We start from the raw sequence: 26,758 nt of genomic DNA, 5'->3' as shown, positions 1-26,758 counted from the left end.
GAGTGACAGTGACAGTGCTGATACAGACTGGGTGTGAGAGTGACAGTGTGTCTGCTGATACAGATTGGGTGTGAGAGTGACGGTGTGTCTGCTGATACAGATTGGGTGTGAGAGTGACGGTGTGTCTGCTGATACAGACTGGGTGTGAGAGTGACGGTGACAGTGCTGATACAGACTGGGTGTGAGAGTGACAGTGACAGGGCTGATACAGACTGGGTGTGAGAGTGACAGTGACAGGGCTGGTACAGACTGGGTGTGAGAGTGACGGTGTGTGTGCTGATACAGACTGGGTGTGAGAGTGACAGTGACAGGGCTGATACAGACTGGGTGTGAGAGTGACGGTGTGTGTCCTGATACAGACTGGGTGTGAGAGTGACGGTGACAGGGCTGATACAGACTGGGTGTGAGAGTGACAGTGACAGGGCTGATACAGACTGGGTGTGAGAGTGACGGTGTGTGTGCGGATGCAGGGATTGAGCAGTCAACCGCTTGCAGGATCTCCCCCAAGCTCCCAACTGAACGCACCCCCACCTCCTAAAAGATAAATGTGCCCTTTGCCAACACATCATCCTTTCCGCTGCCGCTGCCACGGTTTGGTCTGCCCACCTCTACCTGCGTGGGTAATCTCTCTCCGCACAGCATAGCTTTCCTTCTGTCAACTCTTAACCAAACCCAACCCGCTGAATTCTCCTTAAGAGAGACAGGAAATTTCACTTCCCACTAATCACTTTGAAAGAATTTGGAGTGTACCGAGTTATTCTGTCCAAGCCAAGTTTCTAATCCCCAGCGTGTTCTTCCTCTCTCTCGTTTTCCGTCCAAATGTTTTGCCTCATTCAGTGTTCCCAGTTTTTCCCACTTCAACCCCACCCATTATAAGCTGCTCTCCCCTCAAATACTGCGTTCAAAGCATCAAAATTCAAACTCTTTCAAAAGTCCTACCGCCTCCAATCTAATTCTCTCCTGCCCTCGCTCCCTCGAGCCCACTCTGCTGCTTCTTTCCACAGTTAAAGGTGTTCCTGAAAAGCCCCGACCTTTTACCTGCCCGCTAGTCCGAAAATCTCCTCGTTGTGACTGCCGTCCTGCCTGACGGTGCTGTTCCTGCTGTTGAGGCGCTAAAGGAATGCAGGCTGTTGTTGTCTCTACCTCTTGTTGTGTGAGACACTCCAGGTTGGTGAAGCTCGGTTTTGTTCACCTGTCACCTCTCTCTCCTTTCCCCCGTCCGACAGCGGCTCCACATCTCCCCTCGGTAATCCCCCGCTCCCCAACCCCGCTCAGATTCTCCTCCCCCTTGCTCACTGGGCTCACCTACAACTTCCTGTCGCTCAGGGGAAAGCCCAAACTATTCCACAGCACATCGGTGTCAAACCCGGCCTGATAAACCAGAGAGGTGTGGGGGTGGGACAGTCTGTGCGGGTGGGAGAGTGTGTGTGTGGGTGGGCTGGGGGTGGGGGTGGGAGTGTGAATGGGGTGGGGGGGGTGTGGGTGTGGGGGTTGGAGAGTGTGTGGGGGTGGGGTGGGGGTGGGGGTGGGAGTGTGAATGGGGTGGGGGTGTGTGGGTGTGGGGGTTGGAGAGTGGGTGGGGGTGGGGTGGGGGTGGGGGTGGGAGTGTGAATGGGGTGGGGGGGGTGTGGGTGTGGGGGTTGGAGAGTGTGTGGGGGTGGGGTGGGGGTGGGGGTGGGAGTGTGAATGGGCTGGGGGGGTGTGGGTGTGGGGTTGGAGAGTGTATGGGGGTGGGGGTGGGAGTGTGTATGGGGTAGGGAATGTGTGGGGGTGGCAATTGTGGGGGTGGGGGTGTGTGTGGGGTGTGTGTGGGGGTGGGGGATGTGTGGGGGCGGGGATGTGTGGGGGTGGGGGATGTGTGGGGGCGGGGATGTGTGGGGGTGGGGGATGTGTGGGGGCGGGGATGTGTGGGAGTGGGAGTGTGTGGGTGTGGGGGTGTGTGGGGGTGGGGAAGGTATGGGGGTGGGGGGTGTGTGGGGGTGGGGGATGTGTGGGGGTGGAGGATGTGTGGGGGTGGAGGATGTGTGGGGGTGGGGGTGAGTGTGGGGGTGGGGGATGTGTGGGGGTGGGAGTATGTATGGGGTGGGGGATGTGTGGGGGTGGGGGATGTGTGGGGCTGGGGGAGGTGTGAGGGTGGGGGGTGTGTGGGGGTGGGGGATGTGTGGGGGTGGAGGATGTGTGGGGGTGGAGGATGTGTGGGGGTGGGGGTGAGTGTGGGGGTGGAGGATGTGTGGGGGTGGGGGTGAGTGTGGGGGTGGGGGATGTGTGGGGGTGAGGGGGTTTGTGGAGGTGGGGGATGTAAGGGTGGGGGGTGTGTGCGGGTGGGTGTGTTTGAGGGGGTTGGGAGTGTGTATGGGGTGGGGGATGTGTGTGGATGTGTGCGGGTGGGGGGGTGGGGGGTATGTGGGGGTGTAGTTGTGTGTGGGTGGATGTATGGCTCCAGGCTCAGCTAGATGAGGGAGAGGGATGGAGGTGATGGCTGAGAGAGTAGGAGGGGAGGGAGGGGTTAGGGAAGAGGAGGGGAGGGGAGTATGAAAGACAGGAGAGTAAGGGAGGGATGAGGGAGAGGAGAGAAGGGGGTGGGGGGAGATAAAAGGAGAGGGGTGGAGAAGACAGGAATGGGGAGGAGAGTGGAGATGAGAGGTGAGGGCTGGAGGATGGGGAACGGAGAGAAGAGGAGGAGGGGTGAGAAGGGGAGGGGAGAGGAAATAGACTGAAATGAGGAAGCAGAACTTAGATGGAGAGCATCATCTGAGCTGATGTAACACATTGGAGTTTGTGCAGTAACGGGGGGTGGCAGTGGAGTGATCTCAGAGCTGGCCCTGTACTCTCTGACTGTGCCCAGTCACGGTGATACCACAATACTGAACCGACGGGCAGCTTGCCACTTTGGCACACTGTTCAATCCAAACTATCACCCTGAGTGTTGGGCTGCTCTCTCTGAGCTTGGGTATATCGCTGAGGACCTTGGGTAATATCGCTGAGGATCTTGGGAATTCATCGCCAACATCCTTTTTCCCCGGGTACAACAGAGTGTTACAAGGGGACATAAATTTAAGGTGAAGGGTGGAAGGTATAGGGGAGGTGTCAGGGGTGGGTTCTTTACCCAGAGAGTGGTGGGGGCATGGAATGCGCTGCCCGTGGGAGTGGTAGAGTCAGAATCATTGGCGACCTTTAAGCGGCATTTGGATAGGTACATGGATGGGTGCTTAATCTAGGATAGAAGTTCGGCACAACATCGTGGGCCGAAGGGCCTGTTCTGTGCTGTATTGTTCTATGTTCTATGTCTATGTTCTATCCACACCCAGTCTGAGGGAGCACTGGCCAAGGTACCCAGCCCAGCAGGTGGCATCACTGGCCAAGAATCCCAACCCAAGGCTGGATCTCAAATAATGACTAGACATAATACAGGAATGAGAGAGTGCTTGGTGGGGTGGTGTATACAATCTCCCCCTCAAGGTCAGCAAAATGAAGGAGCTGGTCAGTGATGTCAGGAAGCAGAGTGGAGGGCACGCCCCCGTCTGCATCAGTGATGCTGAGGTGGAGATGGTCGAGACCATCAAATGCCTGGGATTGATGATCACCAACAATCTGTTCTCATCCACCCATGTCGACAGGACAGTCAAGAAACCGGTCACAACAACGCCTCTCGTTCCTCAGGAGGTTCAGGAAATTCAGCACGTTCATAAAGACCCTTACCAACTTTTATAGATCCCCCATAGAAAGCATCCTATCCATACACATCACGGTTTGGTGCGGCAACTGCTCTGCCCAGGACTGTAAGAGACTACAGAGAGATGTGAACCCAGCCCAGTCCATCACACAAACCAGCCTCCCACCCACTGACTCCATCTACACTCCCCACTGCCTCGGGAAGGCACCAACATCATCAAAGACCCCTCCCCCCCCCCGGTTAGAATCTCTTCCACCCTCTTCCGTCAGGCAGGAGATACAAAAGGTTAAACACCTGTACCAACAGATTCAAGAACAGCTTCTTCCCCGCTGTTATTAGACAGCTGAACGGAGCTCCCAAATTTATAATGTAATGTCGATCTCGCTCTTTCTCTGCAGCCATAACATTGTATCCCTCGCTCTGGTCTATTACCCTAACACACTTTGCCCGATACGATCTGTCTGTCCTGCATGCAGAACAAAACCTTTCACCGTACTGAGGGACATGTGACAACAATAAGTCAAATCAAATTATTGAGTTTGAGTTTGAACCTTCCAGTGGGGGGAGGGAGTTACAAGGGTATGCACCCCTCTGCCTGGCTGTGTCCATCACTCAGGGAAATCAGGAACGAGGGATGGAGGGAGAGAGAGAAAAAAAAACAGGACAGTGCTGATTGAGATCGAGCTGCAGAATGACTAAAGTTGACTGCGTGAAGTCATAAACTTGCTGTTAACCTTCAAAGAAATGCTGAGCAATGAGGGGACGTTCCCAGAACTGATTCCAAACTCCTTAACCGGGAAAACAAAACCTGAGGCACTTCCAAGGCTTTTTTCTTCACTCTAGGGGATCAGACTCGACGGTGAAGGGGAATGGGGAAAGGGGTAGGTTTTGGAAGCGGAATGTGGGGAGGGAGGGCGCGGGGTGGGGGATAAAGGTCGCTCCTGGGCACTGCCGGGCCTGTTTCACTGCTCGACCCTGGCTCACTTCCACAATCACTGTCGCTGACAAAGCACTGGCCCCTGCCTCCCCATCACCCACCCCTCGGCTTTTGACAGCGTTCCCCGTAATCTCCAGCTCTTGGTCAGTTAGCCTTCGGATTTGGGAATATCGAAGAGCACAAAGGTTCCATTTGTGCGGAAAGTACACTAGAAGGAGGCACGGTGCAGTCCGAATGGCGTGGACAGGTTGGAAGGAGGAGATTGGGAGGAGCTTTGAGTCATTATGAGTCATACAGCACTGAAACAGACCCTTCGGCCCAACTCGTCCATGCCGACCAGATATCCCAATCTGATCTAGTCCCATTTGCCAGCATTTGGCCCATATCCCTCCAAACCCTTCCTATTCATACACCCATCCAGATGCCTTTTAAATGTTGTAATTACACAGTTCATTTTGGATATTCGCGTTTGTAGGTCTGACGATGCGACATCATTGTGGCCAACCATGAAGGATGAAAAGAAGCTAACTGATTCACCCTCTTCACTTTATAACAAATTAAAATCACATTTGCTTCAGAATAAAGGGTCAGCGTCATCGAAATCCGAACGTGAAGGCCCAGACATTGCCAAATCGTTGGCATCTCTCCTGCCAGTCAGGCAATAGTCAAACATGGAGTCCATTTTGTTTTCTACGTTCATGGGGGATAGTTGCCACGAGCTGGACTAGCCTTTCCTGCCCATCCCTAGTTGCCCCTTCAGAAGGTGATGGCGATCTTCTTGCAGCCCATTCGGTCCACAATACGCGGAATAGGCTCAAGCGGGCGGATGGTTCCAATTTCTATGGTTAGGGAAGTTGGGGGTGGGGTTCCCGGATTTTGACCCAGCGGCAGTGAAGGAATGGCGATAGTTCAGTTTAAGGAAGTTGGGTCGGCAGGGGTGGGTTGGGCCGAAGGGTCTGTTTCTGCGCCGTATGTCGGGTTGGAGAGGGGCTTGGAGGGGGTCTTGCCTGGGGGGGGGGGGGGGGGGGGGGGGAGGGAGGGGATGGCGATCTCCATGTACCTGCTGCCTTCATCCTTCCAGCTCACGGGGGCTTCCGAAGGTGGGGGGGCGAGCAGGCCTAAGAGAAGCAGAAATTGCCCTGAACCACTCTCAAAGTCCTCCCCAAACCTCACCAAAGGGTCACAACTGAGACCTGAAGTGGGGGAGGCGATAACGTTTGGGGAGCTCTGAAACCCTTCCTATTCATATACCCATCCAAATGCCTTTTAAATGTTGTAATTGTACCAGCCTCCACCACTTCCTCTGGCAGCTCATTCCATACACGTACCACTCTCTGGGTGAAAACGTTGCCCCTCAGGTCCCTTTTATATCCTTCCCCTCTCACCCTATTCTCTTACGCTATCGCACGCTATAAGGGGAAATAAAACACTCCAGGAGAGTTGCCGAGATTTGCTACTTCCAGAAATCTCTTACCATTATCGTTCAAAAAAACGCATTAAGGTTTCATTGGGGATCAGGCAAGATGGAGGACTGTACAACAACAACCCGCATTTCTGCAGAGCCACTTCCTGCCGATTGTCCTGCAGGGAGCGCCATTCAGGCAGCATTGACAGTGAATGGCGTGAGAAGAGGGAAGAGCAGCTGGGCACAAGTTCAGTCCAGTTGGTGTCCACCTCAAAAGGGAGGCGGAGAGGATCGGGCAGTTGGGAGAGATAGGCTTGGGTACCTCTGACACAGGCAACGGTGAAGCGATGGTGACCTGGGATGTTCGAGTGGCCAAAACATGGAGGAGTGCAGAGATCCCGGAGGGGCACGGCTCCTGAGGGGATAGGTAGGGGCTGAGGTCCAGGCAAGGACTTGTAAGCGGGGGCAAGGATTTGGAAATCAAAGTGTTTCTGGGCTAGGGTGAACACAGAGATAAACGGAATTTTGTGTAGGTTAGGTTGTGGGTTTCAGTGTTTTAGATAGGCCGAGGGCAGTCAATGGAGGACAGTGGCATACTAATATGGAGGACACCATGTTGGCAACGAGGGGGGGGTCAGTACCTCTAACAGAATGTGATTAACGAGCAGAATGAGGTTTGTGAATGAGGATACTGGAAGGAATCCAAACAAACAGAGTGTTTGATTGGTAGTATCATGGGGTTGTCATTGACTGAAACTGAAATGGACTCGCCACATAAACACAGGGGCTACAAGAACGGGTCAGAGGCTGGGAATCCTGCAGCGAGTAACTCCCCTCCTGACTCCCCCAAACCCCGTCCACTATCGACAAGGCCCAGGTCAGGAGTGTGAGGGAATACTCCCCACTTGCCCCTGGATGGGGGCAGCTCCAACAACACTCAAGAAGCTCGACACCATCCAGGACAAAGCAGCCCCCCCCCCCCCCCACTTGATTGGCACCACATCCACAAACATCCCCTCCCTCCCCCACCGACGCTCAGTAACAGCAGGGTGGACCATCCACAAGATGCACTACAGCAATTCACTAAGGCTCCTTCACAGCACCTTCCAAACCCAAGACCACTTCCATCTAGAAGGACAAGGGCAGCACCACCCACTACAGGATCCCCTTTGAGACGCTCACCATCCTGACTTGGAAATATATTGCCAATCTTCAGTGTGGCTCAGTTGGATTAGATTCCCTAGGGTATGGACACAGGCCCTTCAGCCCAACCAGTCCACACCGACCCTCTGAACAGTAACCCACCCAAGACCCATTTCCCTCTGACTAATGCACCTAACACTATGGGCAATTTAGAATGGCCTGCACCAATTCACCCTGACCTGCACTTTTTTTTTGGATTGTGGGAGGAAACCGGAGCACACGGAAGAAACCCACACAGACACGGGGAGAATGTGCAAACTCCACACAGACAGTCGCCCGAGGCTGGAATCGAACCTGGGACCCTGGTGCTTTGAAGCAAGGGTGATGTGAGGCAATGTTTTCACTCAGCGTGTAGTTAGAGTGTGGAATGCACTAGCTGGAAATGTGGTGGAGGCAGGTTCAATTGAGGCGTTCAAGAGGAACATTGGTGGTGATTTGGATGGAAACAGTGTACAGAGTGATGGAGAAAAGGCCAGGGGAATGGTGTTAGGTCACAGAGTCATACAGCCTAGAAACAGGCCTTTCAGCCCACCACATCCATGCCAACCAACAAGTCAAAATGGGCAAAGGGTTAGTGCAGAGTCGATGGGCCGAAAGATCTCCTCACACCCTGTAATAATTCCATAAATCTGAGACAATGCTGTTGGGAGAGCGTTCCCATTTAGGGGTGGCTCAGTGGTTAGCACTGTTGCCTCAAAGCACTAACCACTGAGCCACCCCTAAACAGGAACTCTCTCCCGAACAGCATTGTCTCAGATTTATGGAATTATTACAGGGTGCGAGGAGATCTTTCGGCCCATCGACTCTGCACTAACTCTTTGCCCATTTTGACTTGTTGGTTGGCATGGATGTGGTGGGCCGAAAGGCCTGTTTCTAGGCTGTATGACTCTGTGACCTAAGACCATTCCCCTGGCCTTTTCTCCATCATTCTGTACACTGTTTCTATCCAAATCACCGTCCAATGTCCCGCTTCAACGCTTCAATTGAACCTGCCTCCACCACATTTTCAGGCAGTGCCTTCCATGATCTAACTACATGCTGAGTGAAAACGTTACCTCACATCACCCTTGCTTCCTTCGCAATCATTTTAAATCTCTGACCCTCTTGTTCTTGCTTCTTTTATGAGCGGGAACAGCTACTCTCCCTCCAGTCTGCCCAAACACTTCACGAATTTGAAAATCTCCTTGTCAGCCACCATCGCTCCAGGGAGAACAGTCTTCAATCTATCCTCATCCCTGAAGTTCCTCATTCCTGCAATCGTTCTCATAAATGTCTTTTGCACTCTCTCCAGTGCATTCATATTTATTCAACAGTGCAGTGTCCTGAACTGTACACAATACTCCAGCTGAGATCTCTCCAATGCCTGTTCAGGATCAGCACAGCTTCCCAGCTCCTCTATGTCCCTATTCGTGCAGTTGGGAAGGCCGCCTGCTTTATTAATTGCCTGCTCTCATCCCTGGCGCAAGTGGGTACTGCAGTCAAGATCAGAGAGGTGCTGGAAAAGCACAGCAGGTCGGGCAGCATCTGAGGAGCAGGAAAAATCAACGCTTCGGGCAAAAGCCCCTCATCAGGAACCAGTTATAAGGAGCAGGCCAATCGACTTATCGCACCTTCATTCCTGATGAAAAGCTTTTGCCCGAAACGTCGATTCTCCTGCTCCTCGGATGCCGCCTGACCTGCTGTGCTTTTCCAGCACCACTCTAAGCTCTGGTCTCCTACCTGGCCTTCCAGCTACATGGACTTACGTACATATACACCCAGGTCTCTCTACTCCAGAACATCGTCTAGAATAGTACCCTTAACATTATACCATCTCCTCATAGGCTTTGTGTTGAGTTGTATCACCGCTCACTTCTCAGCATTGAATCTCACCTGCCCCCCAAATGTCCACTCCACCAACTTGTTAATGTCCTTTGGAAGTTCCTCCTCACAGTTTACAGTTCTTCCAAAGTTTAGTCTCTTCGACAAACTTTGGAATTGTCCCCTGCACACCAAGGTCTAGATTATTAATTGTACGTCGGGTAAAGCCAGGGTCCCAATACTGTGCCCTGGAGAACTCCGTTACAAACCCTCCTCCAGCCTCAAAAATACCCACTGACCATGGCTCCATGTTTCCCATCACTCAGCTAGTTGCTAATGGTCCCGACCATTCTATGACTAATAACGCCCCTATCAAGTCTTTATTAAAGCCTTTTGGAAGTCCATGTACAACTCATCAGCAGCGTTGACCTCATCAACTCTCTCTGCTTTACCTCACCAAAACAAAACCCAACAAACTAGATAGACACGATTTTCCCTGAACAAATCCATGCTGACTCTCCCTCGTTTTGCTCTGTGGCTATTAATTCAATCCTGAATTAGTGTTTCTAAAGGTTTCCCTGCAACTGAAGTTAGACTGATTGGTCTGTAATCACTGGGCAGATCTTTAAAACCCGCTTACTTTGTAAAGGCATAACATTTCAAACTCTCCAAACTTCCAGAACCACTCGTGAGTCCAAGGAGGAGTGAAAGATGGCTGTCGGTGATTCTGCTAATTTCCACTCACGCTCCGGGACATTTGATACAGCATACTTCCTCCTTACCAACTGTAAATCCAATATTAAACCCTTCTCAATATTAAACTCTTCTAGTGCCTGAGCTTCCTTCTCTTCTGGGCAGCATCTGTCTCAGACAGAAAGACAGATATAAAGTATTCATTGAAGACCTTAATCATCTATCTCATCTTGACTTACAAACTCTACTGGCCCCTAAACCTAGCCTTCCCATCACCACCCTCTTACTATTAATGTGCTTATAGAAGACTTTGGGATTCCCTTTGTCTTAATTGCCAGTGTTTTCTCATACTCCCTTCTCTTGCAGCTCTCTCACTGTTCCCACCTCCCCCCCTCTTCCATTTTCAGCTGCAGAACCAGTCTTCTGTTTGGAATATCCATTCCATTGCCACTGGGTCGGTTACCTTGATGCTAACCCTCTGGCTCCCAGCTGTAAGCATGACTGTCACGTCTGGGAGCCAGGGGATTCAAAGGTCATGACCTAAATCCGAGCACGACATCTAGGCCGGCACACCTGCAAGTTGGTACTGTTGAGGGTGCCATGAAAATGTCAAGCTGGCGTCTCAAGTGGAGGTGAAAGGTCATGTGGCACTATTTGGGCATCGCTGGGAGTAGTTACCAGCATGGTGCCATTTTTGGGAGCTTGCTGTGTACGATTCAGTCTCTCCCCCTTGACTTCAGAAGTAACCCATTGGCAGTGAAGCACTTTGGGGAGGTCAGGGCGGGTGCTATTTAATGCAGATTTCTTTACCTTGACACCGTCCTCCCTGCTTTCCTGTCCCTCTCACACCGTCCAGCCCGATATTCCCTCCATTGCCCACCGGGAGGGAAGTCACGGACTTGTGTTAACCTCTCTGTCTGTAACTGTGCTGTAATTCCGCTCCGAATAAGGAACACAAAGGCTTTTAAAGTCATGGCAGACATGACACCAGCATTCGACTCTCCAAGGCCAGTTCCTTCCAAATCCTACCCCTTTGCCATCGTCCTTGCAACCTCCATCAGAAAAGCAGACAATGGGGACAGAGACCCACCCACAGCACAGAGTCCAGCTGAGATTTAACCAGCCAGCTATCAGACTGAGGGACCTCAGAGACAGCAGAAGCTAGACGTTCGGTTAAAGCTACTGTCTGGTGCTCAGGAATGACATTCCAACTTTGAAATTGCTTCCAGATTCTATCGAGCAGCCTCACAATCCAATCTCATTCGGATCTCATCTGGTTAGAACTATTGCCTCCGAGCGCCAGGGTCCCTGGTTCGATTCCAGCCTCGGGCGACTGTCTGTGTGGAGTTTGCACATTCTCCCCGTGTCTGTGTGGGTTTCCTCTGGTTTCCTCCCACAGTCCAAAGATGTGCGGGTTGGGGTGGATTGGCCGTGCTAAAGTGCCCGTTGTGTTTGGAGTTGTGTGGGTTAGCCATGGGAAATGTGGGGTTACAGGGAGAAGGGTGGGTCTGGGTTGGAGAGTCAGTGTGGGCTGAATGGCTGTGTATGCTGGCCCTGACTCTCTGAATGTTATAGCTACTGATGGGTTTACGTTTATAATCCTTGCCAGCTTTTCAAAAAGATCTCAACAATAAGAAACAAATCCAAACAGGGCATTCAGACAGAAAGAACCTAGAGGTTTTGTTGGTTTTTGTCGGTGATAATAGCACCCTCTAACTTGGCAGGAGGCTCCCCCCTGCCTGGTTGTAGTTGGAAGATGACACAGGTATCTTCGATGAGTGACTCCATTGCTGTTGGGCTTGGATGAGGTTGCTGGGAATCACCTACTCTTGTCACTAAACCCGTCTGCAGCTACAAACATCAGTTAAAATCGGGGTCAGACCTCTCAGCTGGGTCGTGCCCACTCAACTGTGAGGCCTGCCCACCAGTGGGTCATCCTGAGCTTCTGTTCTGGGGGTTTATGTAAGGTGACCAGGCCCACCAACTTAAGAAGGAGAGGATAATGTCCCAGGATAAGTTGGGTCGTGGAATGCCGCAATGAATAAGCTGGAATGAACTTCGAAGCACTTCGGATCTGTAACAAACACAGAGGTTCGCTGGAGAAACTCAGCAACTGTGGCGAGAGAGAGAGTGGAGTTAACACTTCGAGCCTGGCGACTTGCCATCAGAACAACTCTGAACTGGACCTGAAACTTTAACCCTGTCTTCCTCTCAGACAGAGGCCGTACAGGGCAATATGAGGCCATTTGGCCCATTTCAAAGAACTTCCCACACAGACCCACCCCGACCCTTCACCCTATCCCCCTGCATTTCCCATGGCTTACCAACCTGGCCTACACCACTCCTGGACACTATGGGTAATTTAGCATAGGCGAAAGTGCGTACTGCGGATGCTGGAGATTAGAGTCAAGATTTAGAGAGTGGTGCTGGAAAAGCACAGCAGGTCAGGCAGCAGCCGAGGAGCAGGAAAATCAATGTTTCAGGCAAAAGCCACTCATCAGGAATGATCCACCCTAACTTGCACGGCCCTGGGCTGTGGGAGGAAACCCGCACAGACACGGGGAGAACGTGCAAACTCCACACCAACAGTCGTGCGAGGCTGGAATCGAACCCGGCTCCCTGGCGCTAGGAGGCAGCAATGAGCCATCACATGGCCATGGTGATGTCGCAAGACCTGTTGAGCTTCTCAAGCTCTTTCTGGGGTTTTGTAATAAATAAGCTGACACAGGCGTCCACAGACCCTATATTCTCTGCTATAACAAGGACATTAGTGTAGAGTTTCCCAAACGTCTTCCCACCATGTCCCCTGTTTCAAAGCTCAGGATCTGTCTTGACTCCTCAGTTGACCCCAGAGACGGGAATGGAGGTGGGGAGGCTTGAAAGAGAATGGGGTGGGGGGACCAAGGTGAGGAGGGATCCCGTATACTGCTATCGTCTCACTATTACAGCAAACCCCACCCCACCCCCCGACCCGCCACCTACATTTCGGCTGGTGACTCAGCCTGGGGACCCTCAGCCTCCAGCCCTGCACTAATGTGTTACTGATCACAGTGTGTTTGCTCAATGTATCAAAGCTCAAAGCAGTGGCGTGGTTTGGCTGGGATGGGCTGGGGAAGGGGAGCTGGTGGAGAGAGACACCGGGGGGGGGGGGGGGGGGGGGGGGGGGGGCGTGGGGAGGGGGGTGTCTGGTCCAAAAGGTGGCATTCCCGCAAGAAAAATACTTCCGAGCAAAGGGAAGGGACCAGATTGAAAATCTGAACCAGCCTTTCCTAGAATACCGGTCCAATCTACTCAACTGGGCGTCGAAGGCTGAGGGGTGACCTTATAGCGGCTTGTAAAATCATTAGGGGCATGGATAGGATAAATAGACAAAGTCTCTTCCCCAGGGTGGGGGGAGTCCAGAACTACAGGGCATAGGTTTAGGGTGAGAGGGGAAAGATATAAAAGGGGCAACTTTTTCACGCAGAGGGTGGTGCGTGTATAGAATGAGCTGCCAGAGGATGTGGTGGAGGCTGGTACAATTGCAACATTTAAGAGGCATTTGGATGGGTATATGAATAGGAAGGGTTTGGAGGGATATGGGCCGGGTGCTGGCAGGTGGGACTAGATTGGGTTGGGATATCTGGTCAGCATGGACGAGTTGGACCGAAGGGTCTGTTTCCATGCTGTACGTCTCTATGACTCTAACCTCTCCTCACTCGACATTCTCAAACCCACCAAGCGAACTTTCTCTGGACTACCTCCAAGGCCAGGATGTTTTTTCCTGAAATAAGGAGACCAAGATCTGTGCAAGCCTTTCCAAGATGAAATCCATCACCATGAATTGTAAGGAATGTGTTTTTAGGATATAAAAATTGGAGACTGAGTTAAGATTGTACAAGGCACTGGGCAGACGATAGCTGGAATATTGGAAACCGAATGGTCTCCTTATCGGGGGGAAAGGACCATCAGCAATGAAGATTCACTCTGCTGATCCCAGGAATGGGAGGGACTGTCTGAGGAGGTGAGGTTGAGTAGGCCGGGCCTGTACCCACTGGAGTTTAGAACAGTGAGGGACGACCTTATTGAAATGGACATGAATCTTAAGGCACTTGACGGGGGGGGGAGATGGTTGGTTCCCCTTGTGGGACAATCCAGGGCCCGAGAATATCGTCTCAGACCAAGGGGTGGCCCACTGAAGACCAAGATGAGGAGGAATTTCTTCTCTCAGAGGGGAGTGAATCAGTCAAGGCTGGGTCATTACGGATATTCAAGGCTGACAGAGAGGGATGTTTAATCAGGAAGGGAATGGAAGTGAAAGGCTGGGACAAGGATGATCAGATCGGCCATGACATCATCGACGGTGGAGCAGATGCTATGGGCTGCGTTGCCTGCTTCTGATCCTACTTTTTACAGTCTCCGGATTTACAGGGTGTGAGAAAACACGCCAAAGGGCCTGGTCACAAACCTGAATCATGTCATAGACATTGAGAGTGTCTTGGATCCTTAACATAACATCCGTGTTCAGTAATGCTCTTTAGGGAAGGAAATCTGCCATCCTTACCTGGTCTGGCCGACAGACCCATAGCAACATGGCTGACGTGAAGTAACTCCAGAGAGGCCGGTATCCTGTCACCAAGTCACTATTTACTAACACGTGGAGTGTCCTTGACACTGATCCATCTCCCTCAGAGGTTGCTCTCAGAGTGAACAAAAGCCCTGACACTCCTGTTTTCATTTTGTCTCCTCTTCTCCTTAATACAGAAAAGTGGAAAGTCTTTCAGTCTCACCAATCCAGCAGCTGCAGAGGCAGCTCTTAGAGTGAGCAGAACCTCTGACGCTCCTGGTGTTATCTGTCAGCCAGGGCTCCCTGATTGGACCAGTTTAAAAGCCCCAATCTGGGAACTCATATTCTATAACTGACTTTGTCACACTCATTGTCACAGTTAACTGCCCTCTGAAATGGCCCTCGCACTCCACACTCGATTCAGGGGTAGTTAGGGATGAGCAATAATTGCTGTCCATGAGAGAATGAAGGGGAATGGCCTTGTATATCCCATTCATGGAGCTAGTAAGCTCAATTTGTCTAATGAGACTTATATATTATGTCATAAAAAGACATTTTAAGTTCACTACCAAAAGAAAAGAAGCATTTCACAGCATTAATGTCTGACCGTGGTACCTCTTGTCCTGTCTGATGCACAGCACAGATTTGGGTAACCGACTACAAAGTTTTAAGAGTAAATTTGTTTTTAATCGATGTAAGTTGGAAGGTCAAGAGATGGCATTTGTAGAAGGGTGTTGGATTCGTAGAATGGCTACAGTACAGGAAGAAGCCACTCAGCCCGTCATTTCGGTGCCAGCCCTCTGCAAGCGCAACTCACCCAGTGCTCCTCCCTCTCACCTTCTGTCTCCCTAAATAGTCCAATCCCCTCTTCTAAACCTCAGGTGACCACGCCTCGGCTGCTGTGTGTGGCGGTGCAATCCAGACACTAACCTCAAAGCGTTTTCTCCCAAACTTGCTGTTGTTTCTTTGTCAAACCCGTCAGGTCAATGTCTTTTGGTTCTTAGCTCTTATGCATTTTCCCTATCACTCCACCTTGTGATGGTGAGCATCTATCTCACATGTCCTCTCCCACCTACTCTTCGCCTATGTCTCCAGTCTGTCTCCGGAACTGAAATTCCTCATGCCTGGGAATGAGCAGAATGAGGAATTCAAATCCTCACATCAATCCTAGCATGCAATGCTCAGATTCGGACACAATCATCCCTTTTGCAATCGGAACAACACGGAGACTGGTATACCTGAACTCCTTCACTTTGTACTCCGTGCATCTGCTTACGAAGCCCAGGATTCCATAGATTTTACAATTCCCTTTCTCAAACCGCCCTGCCACCCTCAATGATTTGAGCATGTCATGGATCCCTTTTCCACCACACCCTATTTATCCTTCATTTAAATTATAATGCATCACGGCACATATCTCTCCATCAAACTGCATGGGCCACTTGTCCATCAGAGTGTGTCCTCTCGAAGCTCAGCACTAGCCTCTAGCACCAGTTCGAAATTGTTCTGTCATTTTCAGTTTGGAAAGTAGTGCCTAGACTGACTTATAAATCTGAAGACACAATTGTCCCAACACCGAGCTGTGGAGAACGTTCCTTTCACTGTTTCCTAACACTCTGCTAATCTTGTCTCTATGCTATTGGCAATGGTCTTCCTCTACAGACTCCATATTTGTTGGAAAACCCATTAACTTTTCATTAAACATCATGTGAAAGTCCATGTACTCCGTATCCACTGCGCCACCCTCATCAACCCCCACGTGTTATCTCACGAAAACTCCAGCAAGTTCATAAATGCAGTTTGTCCTTGGATAATCAAAGTTGACTTTCCATAATTTACCCATTGTTTTCCAAGCGTCTGTAAATTATCTCCTGAATTACCACTTCCAAAAGCTTCTCAACCATGGATTGGCCTGCAATAACTGGCCTTGTCCTCACACTCTAGATTGAGTAAGAGGGCAAGATCTGCAACTCTTGGAAAATAACACTGAATACTAAACTATCTGTGTTACAGCAGATATGGTACTCTGTGTTTATTACATTGAATACATATTGAGATGAATATTATCTCCACTCAGTAAATGCCACAAAGCTAATACGTACAATCAAAAGACTTGGATAGCATAAAATCTAACACAGAAGCAGTGTAAATTGTAATGCCCAAAAAAATCATTTAAATTGCCCTCGTGGTTTTGTACTTACTGATGATTAAAATCCTGCAAATTGCAACGCTGCACTGAAGGCTGCAGTGGTCTGGAAACATCTGCCATGCTGATTGCTTGCAAGTGGAAGCACTTGTCAGATTGTCCCAGATTGCCCGGCACGGGAACCGAAAGGCAAATCTGACCTAGGTCCTGCCAAGTGGCACCAAAGGGGCCAGCCGTGGGGAGATACTTCGGGCTAACGCGCTGCTGATCAGCAACAGTGGCTCTGACCATCAAAAAGCACAGGAGACTGCTCCAATCTTGAACAATATAGATGCCACGTATATTTCTCTCTCTCTCTCTCTCTCTCTCTCTCTCTCTCTCTCTCTCCTTCCACAGCAGACTTGGCGGTAGAGTTGGGTAAGAATTGGGGAAGTGTTCCTTTCTGACAAACACAGAGCTGCAGTCCAGACACTGACACTGAGCAAGCCCACAATCTGATTGGCTACCCCTCATTGAAGCCTGTTTCTAATCAGCCGAATGCTTTCAATTCAACCTGCGAAGGTAGTGCATGTGAATTTAATCACTCAATCTATTGTTTTACATCCAAACTTTTTTTTATATAGATCAGATTCACAAAATAACCCATTTCTTCTGGTGCCCAGAAATGTGAAGGTTGTTCTCATTTCCGCCTCTGTATGAGCCAATTCACTTTAATCTCTTACCTTCCTTTATTAGACTGACGTTATTATTGTGCTTGAAGTGCTATAATTAGACCATTCCCTCCTTGACCGACACAGTTGAACAACATGACTTTATTGGTATGCGACGACCTGTAGAGAGCTGAATTTTACTCTTTCATGGGATTTAGGAGTCGTTGGCTGGGTCAGTTTTTATTACCTAGTTGCCCTCGGGAAGCCGGGGGGAGGTGGGTGGGATTGGTGAGGTGAGCTGTCTTCTTTAAGAGCCACATATTGGGTGCTGTAGGATAAACCCACAATGCCCTGAGGGTGGGGATTCCAGGATTCTGATCCAGCGACACTGAAGGAACGGTGATAGACTTCCAAGTCGGGATGGTGAGTGGTTTGGAGGGAAACTTGCAGGGGGTGGTGTTCCCATGGATCTGCTGCCCTTGTCCTTCTAGATGGAAGTGGTCGTGGGTTTGGAAGGTGCTGTCTGAGGATCTTTGGTGAATTGCTGCAGGGCATCTTGTAGATGGTACACCCTGCTGTTACTGAGCGTCGGTGGGGGAGGGAGGGGATGTTTGTGGATGTGGTACCAATCAAGCGGGGGGTTGCTTTGTCCTGGATGGTGTCGAGCTTCTTGAGTGTTGTTGGAGCTGCCCCCATCCAGGGGCAAGTGGGGAGTATTCCCTCACCCTCCTGACTTGTGGACAGGCTTTGGGGAGTCAGGGGATGAGTTACTCATGACAGGATTCCTAGCCTCTGACCTGCTCTTGTCGTCATCATACCTTTTGAACTTGCCAAAGCCTCAGTTATACTGTCAGTTCCACAATGAGGAGTGGAACTCTTCAATTTCAAATATTGACATCTCATTTTAACATGACAGGGTGACCCCGCTGACTGTTAACAATACAGGGGTGCAAAACATCGAGTCGTAGAGTTGTACAGCACGGGAATGAACCCTTTGATCTCACCCTTCCATGCCATCCAGGTATCCCAAGTTAATCTAGATCCATTTGCTGACATTGGTCCATTGCCCTCGAAACCTTTCCTATTCATGTACCCATCCTGATGCCTTTTAAATGTTGTAATTGTACCAGCCTCCACCATTTTAGAACCACAGAATCCCTCCAGTGTAGAAAGAGCCCATTTGGCCCGGCAAGTCTGCACTGACCCTCCGAAGAGCATCCCACCCAGAACAAACCACCCCTCACCCCACCCTATCCCCATAACCCTACGTTATCATGGCAAATTCACCCAGACTGTACATTTTCAGACATCTATGAAGTGTAAGGAGATTACTTTGGCAACTTTCAGTCCTTGAGGCCTACAGCATGGAGACAGATCCTTCGGCCCAGACTGGTCCATGCCGACCCAAGATATCCATCCACACTAACCCCATTTCCCTGCACTTGGCCCATACCCTTTTAAACCTTCCCTATCCATGCCTTTGTCCAGATGCCTTTTAATTTGCTGAGAAGCCATCTTCCACTGCCCTGATTCCACCCAAGACTTCTTTCCATCTAAAGTACGGTCTCCTAACAAAGTCAGAGTGTTCAGGGCGATGTAAAACTGGGAGCTGTCCCTTCAAGAAGTCAACCTTGACGGGGGGGGCAGATGCAAACAGGAAAAGACCCTGGTCTTTATAGCACACGAGGCAAAATCTTGAACTGCCTTCCATCAGAAGAAGTATTCTTAATGTGCACTCACTGTTGTAATGTCGGGAAACATTGCCATTTCAGGCACAGAAAGCTCCCACAACCAGCCCAATGATAGCGACCAAACAACCTCTTTGTGTGACATTGATTAAACATTGCCTGAACTCCCTTTCAACACAGGACCTTTTCTCATTCCTGGTCCCACTGGAAGGGCATTGGATTTAGGGATGGCATGGTGGGCTCAGTGGTTAGCACCACAGTGCCAGGGTCTCAGGTTCGATTCCAGCCTCGGTCGACTGACCGCGTGGAGTTTGCACATTCCCCCCGTGTCTGGGTGGGGCTCCTTTGGACTGGGAGAAAGTGAGGGCTGCAGATGCTGGGGATCAGAGCTTAAAAATGTGTTGCTGGAAAAGCGCAGCAGGTCAGGCAGCATCGAAGGAGAATTGACGTTTCGGGCATAAGCCCTTCTTATGCTCAAAACGTCGATTCTCCTTCTCCTTTGATGCTGCCTGACCTGCTGCGCTTTTCCAGCAACACATTTTTAAGCTCCTTTGGATTGCTCAGGTTTCGTCCCACAATCCCATGGGTGCCACGCTAAATTAGCCCATAGTGCACAAGGATGTGTAGCTAGCCATGGCAAAATGTGGGTCTGGTTGGGGTGCATTTTGGAAGGTCAGTGCTGGCTTGATGGGCCGAAGGGTCTCTTTCTGCACTTGTAAGCATTCTGTGTTTCTGTGAATTTAGCCACCTCTTCCCAAAGACCGCACCCTCCCACCCACCATCCCCAACAGTGCAGTGCACTCCCCCAGTTCTTCACTAGGAATGGAAGCTAAGAGTTCACACCCAAGTTTAGAGCAGGATGTGAACCTAGAGCCCTCTTCCCTCAGAGGAGGGACTGCCACACGGAGATATCATCAGGAGATCAGAGGAACAGTGAACGTCAGTAGATAGCCAATAGCAGTCTATTGCCAGGGGCTATCAGGGACTCTTCGATCGGACTCGAGGGTAGACAAGGAGAAGCGTACCCCTAATTAACCAGTTCTTCAGCAGCAGGTCTAAGCCTTGAGCGTCCACTGGACTGTGGCGAGTCAGTACCTCATTTGCCGGGCGCTGCCCAATTTGCGGCAGGCAGGGGCTGACCAGGGAGAGGCAATGTTTCCATCTCACGATCAGAGAGGCCGTTAGCACCCAATGCCAGCTGAGGCAGGCTAATCACTGCCAACTCCTACGTCACTCCAGTGCTCTCAAGCAAAGCTCGAATGACCACTTGCAGGGCACAAGACTGGACAAAATCCGAGGGGACCCTCAGTAACCCAAAAAGTCAGAGCTTCCCCTCCTAACTCCCAGGCTGAGCCCAAATGCAGTCATTAGCCTGGTCCCAGGGGGGGTTCCAGAGAGATGTTTTTGTTGAGACATTGATGTATTTCTAGGGGTGAACTCCCTCAATTCACTTCAAAACACATGCACTGGGCTGCACTAAATCCTGCTGGATCCCCATAGACCTAATGAATGACAGAAAAACTGCAGATGCTGAAATCCAAGGTGGACAGGCAGGAGGCTGGAGGAACACAGCAAGGCAGGCAGCACCAGGAGGGACAGGCAGGAGGCTGGAAGAACACAGCAAGGCAGGCAGCATCAGGAGGTGGGGAAGTCGACGTTTCGGGTCCAACCCTTCTTCAGTCCTGAATGGAACTTCATAGACTTGATGAGGCCAGCCATTGACCAGTGATGGTCAATCCCTCACATCTGTATGGGCTTCGGACCCTGATTGGAGCTGGGATGTCTTGCTGCAATTGTACAGGGCCACGGTGAGGTCATAGCTGGAGTATTGTGTTCAGTTTTAGTCTCCTTATCTGAGGGAGGATGTTCTGGTGATAGAGGGAGTGCCTCAAAGATTTACCAGACTGGAATCTGGGATGGCAGCACTGATGTATGAGGAGAGACTGGGTCGGTTCGGAGTATATTGACTGGTGGAGGGGGGAGTCTCACAGATTAGATTAGATTCCCTACAGTGCAGAAACAGGCCCTTCAGCCCGACAAGTCCACACCGACCCTCCGAAGAGTCGCCCACCCAGACCCATTTCTCACTGACCGATGCACCTAACACTACGGGCAATTTAGCGTGGCCAATCCACCCTGACCTGCACATCTTTGGACTGTGGGAGGAAACTGGAGCACCCGGAGGAAACCCACGCAGACACGGGGAGAACGTGCAAACTCCAGCCCAAGGCTGGAATCGAACCTGTGACCCTGGTGCTGTGAGGTAGCAGTGCTAACCACTGAGCCACTGCCCAAAACCTGTAGATTTTTCTCAGGACCGTATAGGATGAATGTGGGGAAGGATGTTCCCCATTACCAGGGAATCCAGAACCAGGGGATCACACTCTAAGAATACGGGATTGGACTGAGATTGGGAGAAATGTCTTCATCCAGAGAGTGAAGAGCCTGTGGAACTCTCGACCCCAGAACACAATTGAGGCCGAAGCATTGAATGTTCTCGAGGAGTTGTTAGATTGAGTTCATTAGGTTAAAGGCACCAAAGGGTGGAAGCGGGAACTGGAGACTGAGGAGGGTGGTCGGCCATGAACCGATGGAGCAGACCTGAAGGGCCGAATGGTCTACTCTGGCTCCGAGTTTCTGTGTTTCTATCTTCAAAAGCATTAGGGGAAAATCCTGTGCAATTTACAGTCACAAAGAACTCTTTGAAGCTCACGATGATTTGCAAGTTCACTCTCGCGAAGGGAGAAGGTGCCCTGATTTCCGGTATTGACCATCACAAATGTTTAATAATACCCTGACCCATCCGATCACATGACCAAATCGCCAAGCAGACGGCCTGCTGTTATCTGATTGGCTGTGAGGCCTCAATGTGCCCGGAATTGCTGCACACTCACTGGTTGGGCCATCGAAAGCTGATGAGTCAGAAGGAGGCCATTCAGTTCATCTGTCTGTGCTGGCCCTCTGCAAAAAAAAAACTATTGTCCTGTTCCTCTTTTCATTCCTCTTTTGCCTTTCAGAGGGTTATCCGACTCTTTCTTGAATTCCTCAGATCACATTGTCTCCACAGTTATCCTCAGGCAGGTGATTTGGATGGAAAGAGTGTGCAAGGCAATTGGGGAGAAGGTAGGAGCTCGGTGACAGTCAATGACGGCCGTTTCGAGATCTCGGGCAGGAAGGACATCACACTGCTGAGATCATGTGGACCATTCCGGACCTTAACCAATCACTGCGCCAAGGAACTTGGTCTCACCTTGCCGTTAAGCTTCCAGTGCAGGAACAGTTTCTCCCTCTCTACTCTCCCCAGGCCCCTCATGATGTCAAACGCCTCCATCAAGTCTCCCCTCAGCAGCTAATAGCCCCAGCCTCTTCTGATTTATTCACAGGACTGAAATTACTCAACCCTGGGTCCCATTCTCATGGGTGGGGTACTCTTCGAAGGGGGGGGTGTGGACTTGTCGGGCCGAAATACCTGTTTCCACACTGTACGAATTCTATTCTATTCTGCTGTCACATCCTTCAGATGCAGGTATCACTGGTTGGGCCATCCCTAGTTGCCCCCTTGAGAAGGTGGGGGTGAGCTGCCTTCTTGAACCGCTGCAGTCCATGTGCTGTGGGTTGACCCACAATGCCCTGAGGGAGGGGATTCCAGGATTTTGACCCAGCGACACTGAAGGAAGGGTGTTATATTTCCAAGTCGGGATGGAGAGTGACTTGGAGGGGAACTTGCACGAGATGTTGTTCCTAGGTATCTATTTCTCTTCATCGAGATTAGTGGCATGTGATTTCCTCGCTTCTCTACTCTTTATTTCAATTTACAACGTGCAGGATCCCATATGGCCTTATTAATCACTTTCTCAACCTGCATGTCGCGCTCAGAGATCTGTGCACACACACTCCCAGGTCCCCGTGCTCCTGACCCTTTCTATAATTATATTGTTCATTATGTATTGCTCTTTGAACTTCTTGATAAAAGAAATTCATTGGCTTTAACATTCCAAAATGCTTTACTATCAATAACGTATGTTTGAAACATAAGTTACTGCTGCATCGTAGCAAAGTCTGCCGAAGCGATGTTGGTGAGGGACATAGCTCACTTCACAGAATCCTCACAGTGTTGGAGCAGGCCATTCAGCCCCTACTGACCCTCTAAAGAGCATCCTAACCCCCCCCCAGTATTTCCCATGGCAAATCCACTTACTACATGCAAATGGTACAGCCAATCCACCCTAACCTGCACATCCCTAGACTGTGGGGGGTGGAAACCAGAGCACCCAGAAGAAGCCTATATAGCCACGGGGAGAATGTACAAACTCCACACAGACAGTTGCCTGAGGCTGGAATTGAACCGGGGTCCCAGGCGCACGTAAGGCAGCAGTGCTAACCACTGTGCCACCATGCTACCAATGAGAAAGCAAGTGTAACCTATGGTCTGGAGGACAACGCTACTGACACCGCGACATTGCCCTCAGCCTGACACTGGGCGTATCAGCTGACCCTGTGTGCCCAGCTCAATGAGTAGGACTGGCACCCTCTGACTCAGAGGTGAGGCCACTACCTCCCCGAGCTCCGGACAGAACATACAACTTTTGGGATGGCAACCCAAGCATCGTGGCGAAAACATGGACGTGAAAACAAAGTCTCCCTCTTCTCAGTGTTGGAAATGATCGGCACCATTGTCGGAGTCCTCTCTGCAGAACGGAGACATTATGCCAGACGAGAGGAATGCTGTTACTGCCTACCATCTGGTCGACAAAGTCATGTTTCAGATATAACATTTCATCAAAGTGTTTTCAGATGCCGATTCATCTGTTGCACAACTTTAGAATTTCCCATTCTTATTTAAAGCGATCACAACAGGCGGATTGATATAAATTGGGGGCAACATGGTGGCTCAGTGGTTAGCACGGCTGCCTCACAGCACCATGGACCCAGGTTCGATTCCTGCCCCAGGCGACTGTCTGTGTGGAGTTTGCACATTCTCCCCGTGTCTGTGTGGGTTTCCTCCCACAGTCCAAAGATGTGCAGATCAGGGCGAATTGGCCATGTTAAATTGCCCATAGTGTTAGGTGCATTAGTCAGAGGGAAATGGGTCTGAGTGGATTACTCTGCGGCGGGTCAGTGTGGATTTGTTGGGCCGAAGGGCTTGTTTCCGCACTGTAGGGAATCTAATCTAATCAAAATTTCACTGAGATGTCATTCACGATACAATATCTCCCAGAATGAGAGTGGTAACTGTTAGCATAGCCAGCCTAAGAGTCAATTCATTGTAGGAGATCTTGGTCCTGGCGATGATGACACTGGACCAGTAACCCAGAGGCTTCTGCAAACTCTCCGAGGCTACAGGGTTCAAGTCATGCCCCTATCTGCATGGGGGGGGGGGGGGCAGAGGTGGAGCTGCTCAAGAGCATCAAGTTCCTGGGAGTGTTGATCACCGACAATCTGTCCTGGCCTACCTACACTACTGAAAATGTGTTGCTGGAAAAGCGCAGCAGGTCAGGCAGCATCCAAGGAGCAGGAGAATCGACGTTTCGGGTATAAGCCCTTCCTCAGGAATCATGCCCGAAACGTCGATTCTCCTGCTCCTTGGATGCTGCCTGACCTGCTGCGCTTTTCCAGCAACACATTTTCAGCTCTGATCTCCAGCATCTGCAGTCCTCACTTTCCACCTACACTACTGTCAAGAAAGCACAACAATGCCTCTACTTCCTCAAGGAGTTAAAGAAATTCAGCACGTCCACAAGGACTCTTACCAACTTTTATAGATCCCCCATCGAAAGCATCCTATCCATATACATCACAGTTTGGTGCGGCAACTGCTCTGCCCAGGACGGTAAGAGACTACAGAGAGATGTGAACCCAGCCCAGTCCATCACACAAACCAGCCTCCCACCCACTGACTCCATCTACCCTTCCCACTGTCTCGGGAAGGCACCAACATCATCAAAGACCCCTCCCACCCCGGTTAGAATCTCTTCCACCCTCTTCCGTCAGGCAGGAGATACAAAAGGTTAAACACCTGTACCAACAGATTCAAGAACAGCTTCTTCCCCGCTGTTATCATACTGCTGAACGGACTGCTTTAATGTATGTGTTGATCTCTCTCTCTGCACTTCCTCTGTGGGCGTAACACTGTGTGCACTGTTACATATGCACTATGTATGGTACAATCTGCCTGTCTAGCACGCAAAGCAACACTTTTGTCTGTATCTCAGCATACGTGACAGCAATAAATCAAAACAAATCAATGCAGCAGCTAATGGAATTCAATTCACAAAGGGAGTGATGATGACAGCTATTGTCAAGTTGCCAGTCAAACCCCTATCTGGTTCACTAATGCTGTTCAGGGAAGGAACTACTGGCCTATGGGGGGGCACGGTGGCTCAGCGGTTAGCACTGCTGCCTCATAGCACTAGGGTCCCAAGTTCAATTCCTACCTCGGGTGACTGTCTGTGTGGAGGTTGCATGTTCTCCCCACGTCTGCATGAGTTGCTTCCCACAATCCAAAGATGTGCAGGTTAGGTGAATTGGCCGTGCTTAATTGCCCATAGTGTTGGGTGTATTAGTCAAAGGGAAATGGGTCTGGATGGGTTACTCTTCGAAGGGTCGGTGTAGACTTGTTGGGCTGAAGGGCCTGCTTCCACACTGTAGGGAATCTAATCCATAATTATGGTTCATTCTTAACCATAAAGTTCAAGGGCAATTAGGGACAAGCAACAAATACTGGACTTGCTGGTGACCCCTGACATCCCATTTATGGTATAAATTCTGACCCCCCTATGTTTTCTAATGGATGCCCCACCTTTGAATTTAAGGCTGTTACAGATAAAAAGAGTCACTTGGAGTATTCACTCTTGGGTACATAAGTCCCTGATAAAACGCATTTTTGTCTGATACAGCTCTGTGGAATCATTCCTTAACTTTGTACCTGACTGGATGGTATTGGAGACCTGCGTTACTGAGTTCAAAAAGAAACCCCGTTATTTTCCCAGTCTTGATCGCCATCCACTGAACCCTACTCGGATATTCCCACCAGATCCAAAGGCCTACAGCATCAGGCCTAAGGGGTCAGGTTCTGGAGACTCCACTCACTGTTTCCGGGACTGGACGATGATGGAAACAAAATCCTTGAACACTTCCACCCCAGGTGAATATCTAACTGGTGCAGAATGCTAATTGTTATTAATTATTGGCAGATGGAGGACCTTAATTGGTAGTTCTTTGAGCACAGTTTGGAAACATCTGCAAAGGGCAGGGTTCAACTTTAAAGGGACGTCCATGTTTTGCTTGTCATAAAAGATTAACCCCTTGTGGGGACAGTGAAGGCAGCAGTTAGCCTGAGGAGGATAGAGCATGGAACATCGGAGCTTGATACCAAAGTCTGTCCACCATCTACAAGGCATTTACCCCCCCCCCCAAACGTCGATTGTCCTGTTCCTCAGATGCTGCCTGACCTGCTGTGCTTTTCCAGCACCACACTCTCGACACCACCCACAAGGCACGAGTCAGGAGTGTGAGGGAATACTCCCCACTTGCCCCTGGATGGGGGCAGCTCCAACAACACTCAAGAAGCTCGACACCATCCAGGGACAAAGCAGCCCCCCGCTTGGTTGGGACTACACTCACAAGCATCCCCTCCCTCCCCCACCGACGCTCAGTAGCAGCAGGGTGTACCATCTACAAGATGCACTGCAGCAATTCACCAAAGATCCTCAGACAGCACCTTCCAAACCCATGAACACTTCCATCTGGAAGCAGATACATGGGAATGCCAGCCCCTGTAAGAGCCTATCAGTGCACAAGAACCATGTGGACTGCTACAAGCGCTCACAAAGATAATTCACCTCCAGATTCTCAACGGCCAATTAATGTTGGGTAGAAACGGGCAGACGAGACAGCAAAATTCCACATACAGCACGGACACAGGCCCTTCAGCCCAACTCATCTATGCTGACCAAGTTTCCCAAACTAAACTGACCCCGTGTGCCTGCATTTAGCCCATATCCCTTTAAACCTTTCC

At 50.5% G+C, this 26,758-nt stretch overlaps 1 protein-coding gene across 2 annotated transcripts in view; it reads right to left on the bottom strand.

Annotated features, from left to right (window-relative positions):
• Nucleotides 1-26,758, bottom strand: part of rasgrp4 (RAS guanyl releasing protein 4) — a 172,520-nt gene that overhangs the window by 99,798 nt on the left and 45,964 nt on the right. The window contains exon 1 of one of the 2 annotated variants that reach the window (XM_072549259.1): nucleotides 16,459-16,735. The exons of the other annotated variant lie outside the window; for it this stretch is intronic. Coding sequence (XP_072405360.1) covers nucleotides 16,459-16,694 — 236 coding nt within the window. The 5' untranslated portion in view covers nucleotides 16,695-16,735. Of the gene's footprint in view, nucleotides 1-16,458; nucleotides 16,736-26,758 lie in introns of those variants that run through there. 2 annotated transcript variants of the gene reach the window in all.

This window comes from Chiloscyllium punctatum, chromosome 29, assembly GCF_047496795.1.
Source record: "Chiloscyllium punctatum isolate Juve2018m chromosome 29, sChiPun1.3, whole genome shotgun sequence".
NCBI classification, from domain to species: Eukaryota; Metazoa; Chordata; class Chondrichthyes; order Orectolobiformes; family Hemiscylliidae; genus Chiloscyllium; species Chiloscyllium punctatum.
Note: the sequence above shows the minus strand (reverse complement) of the source record. Positions and strands in the feature narration are given on the sequence as shown.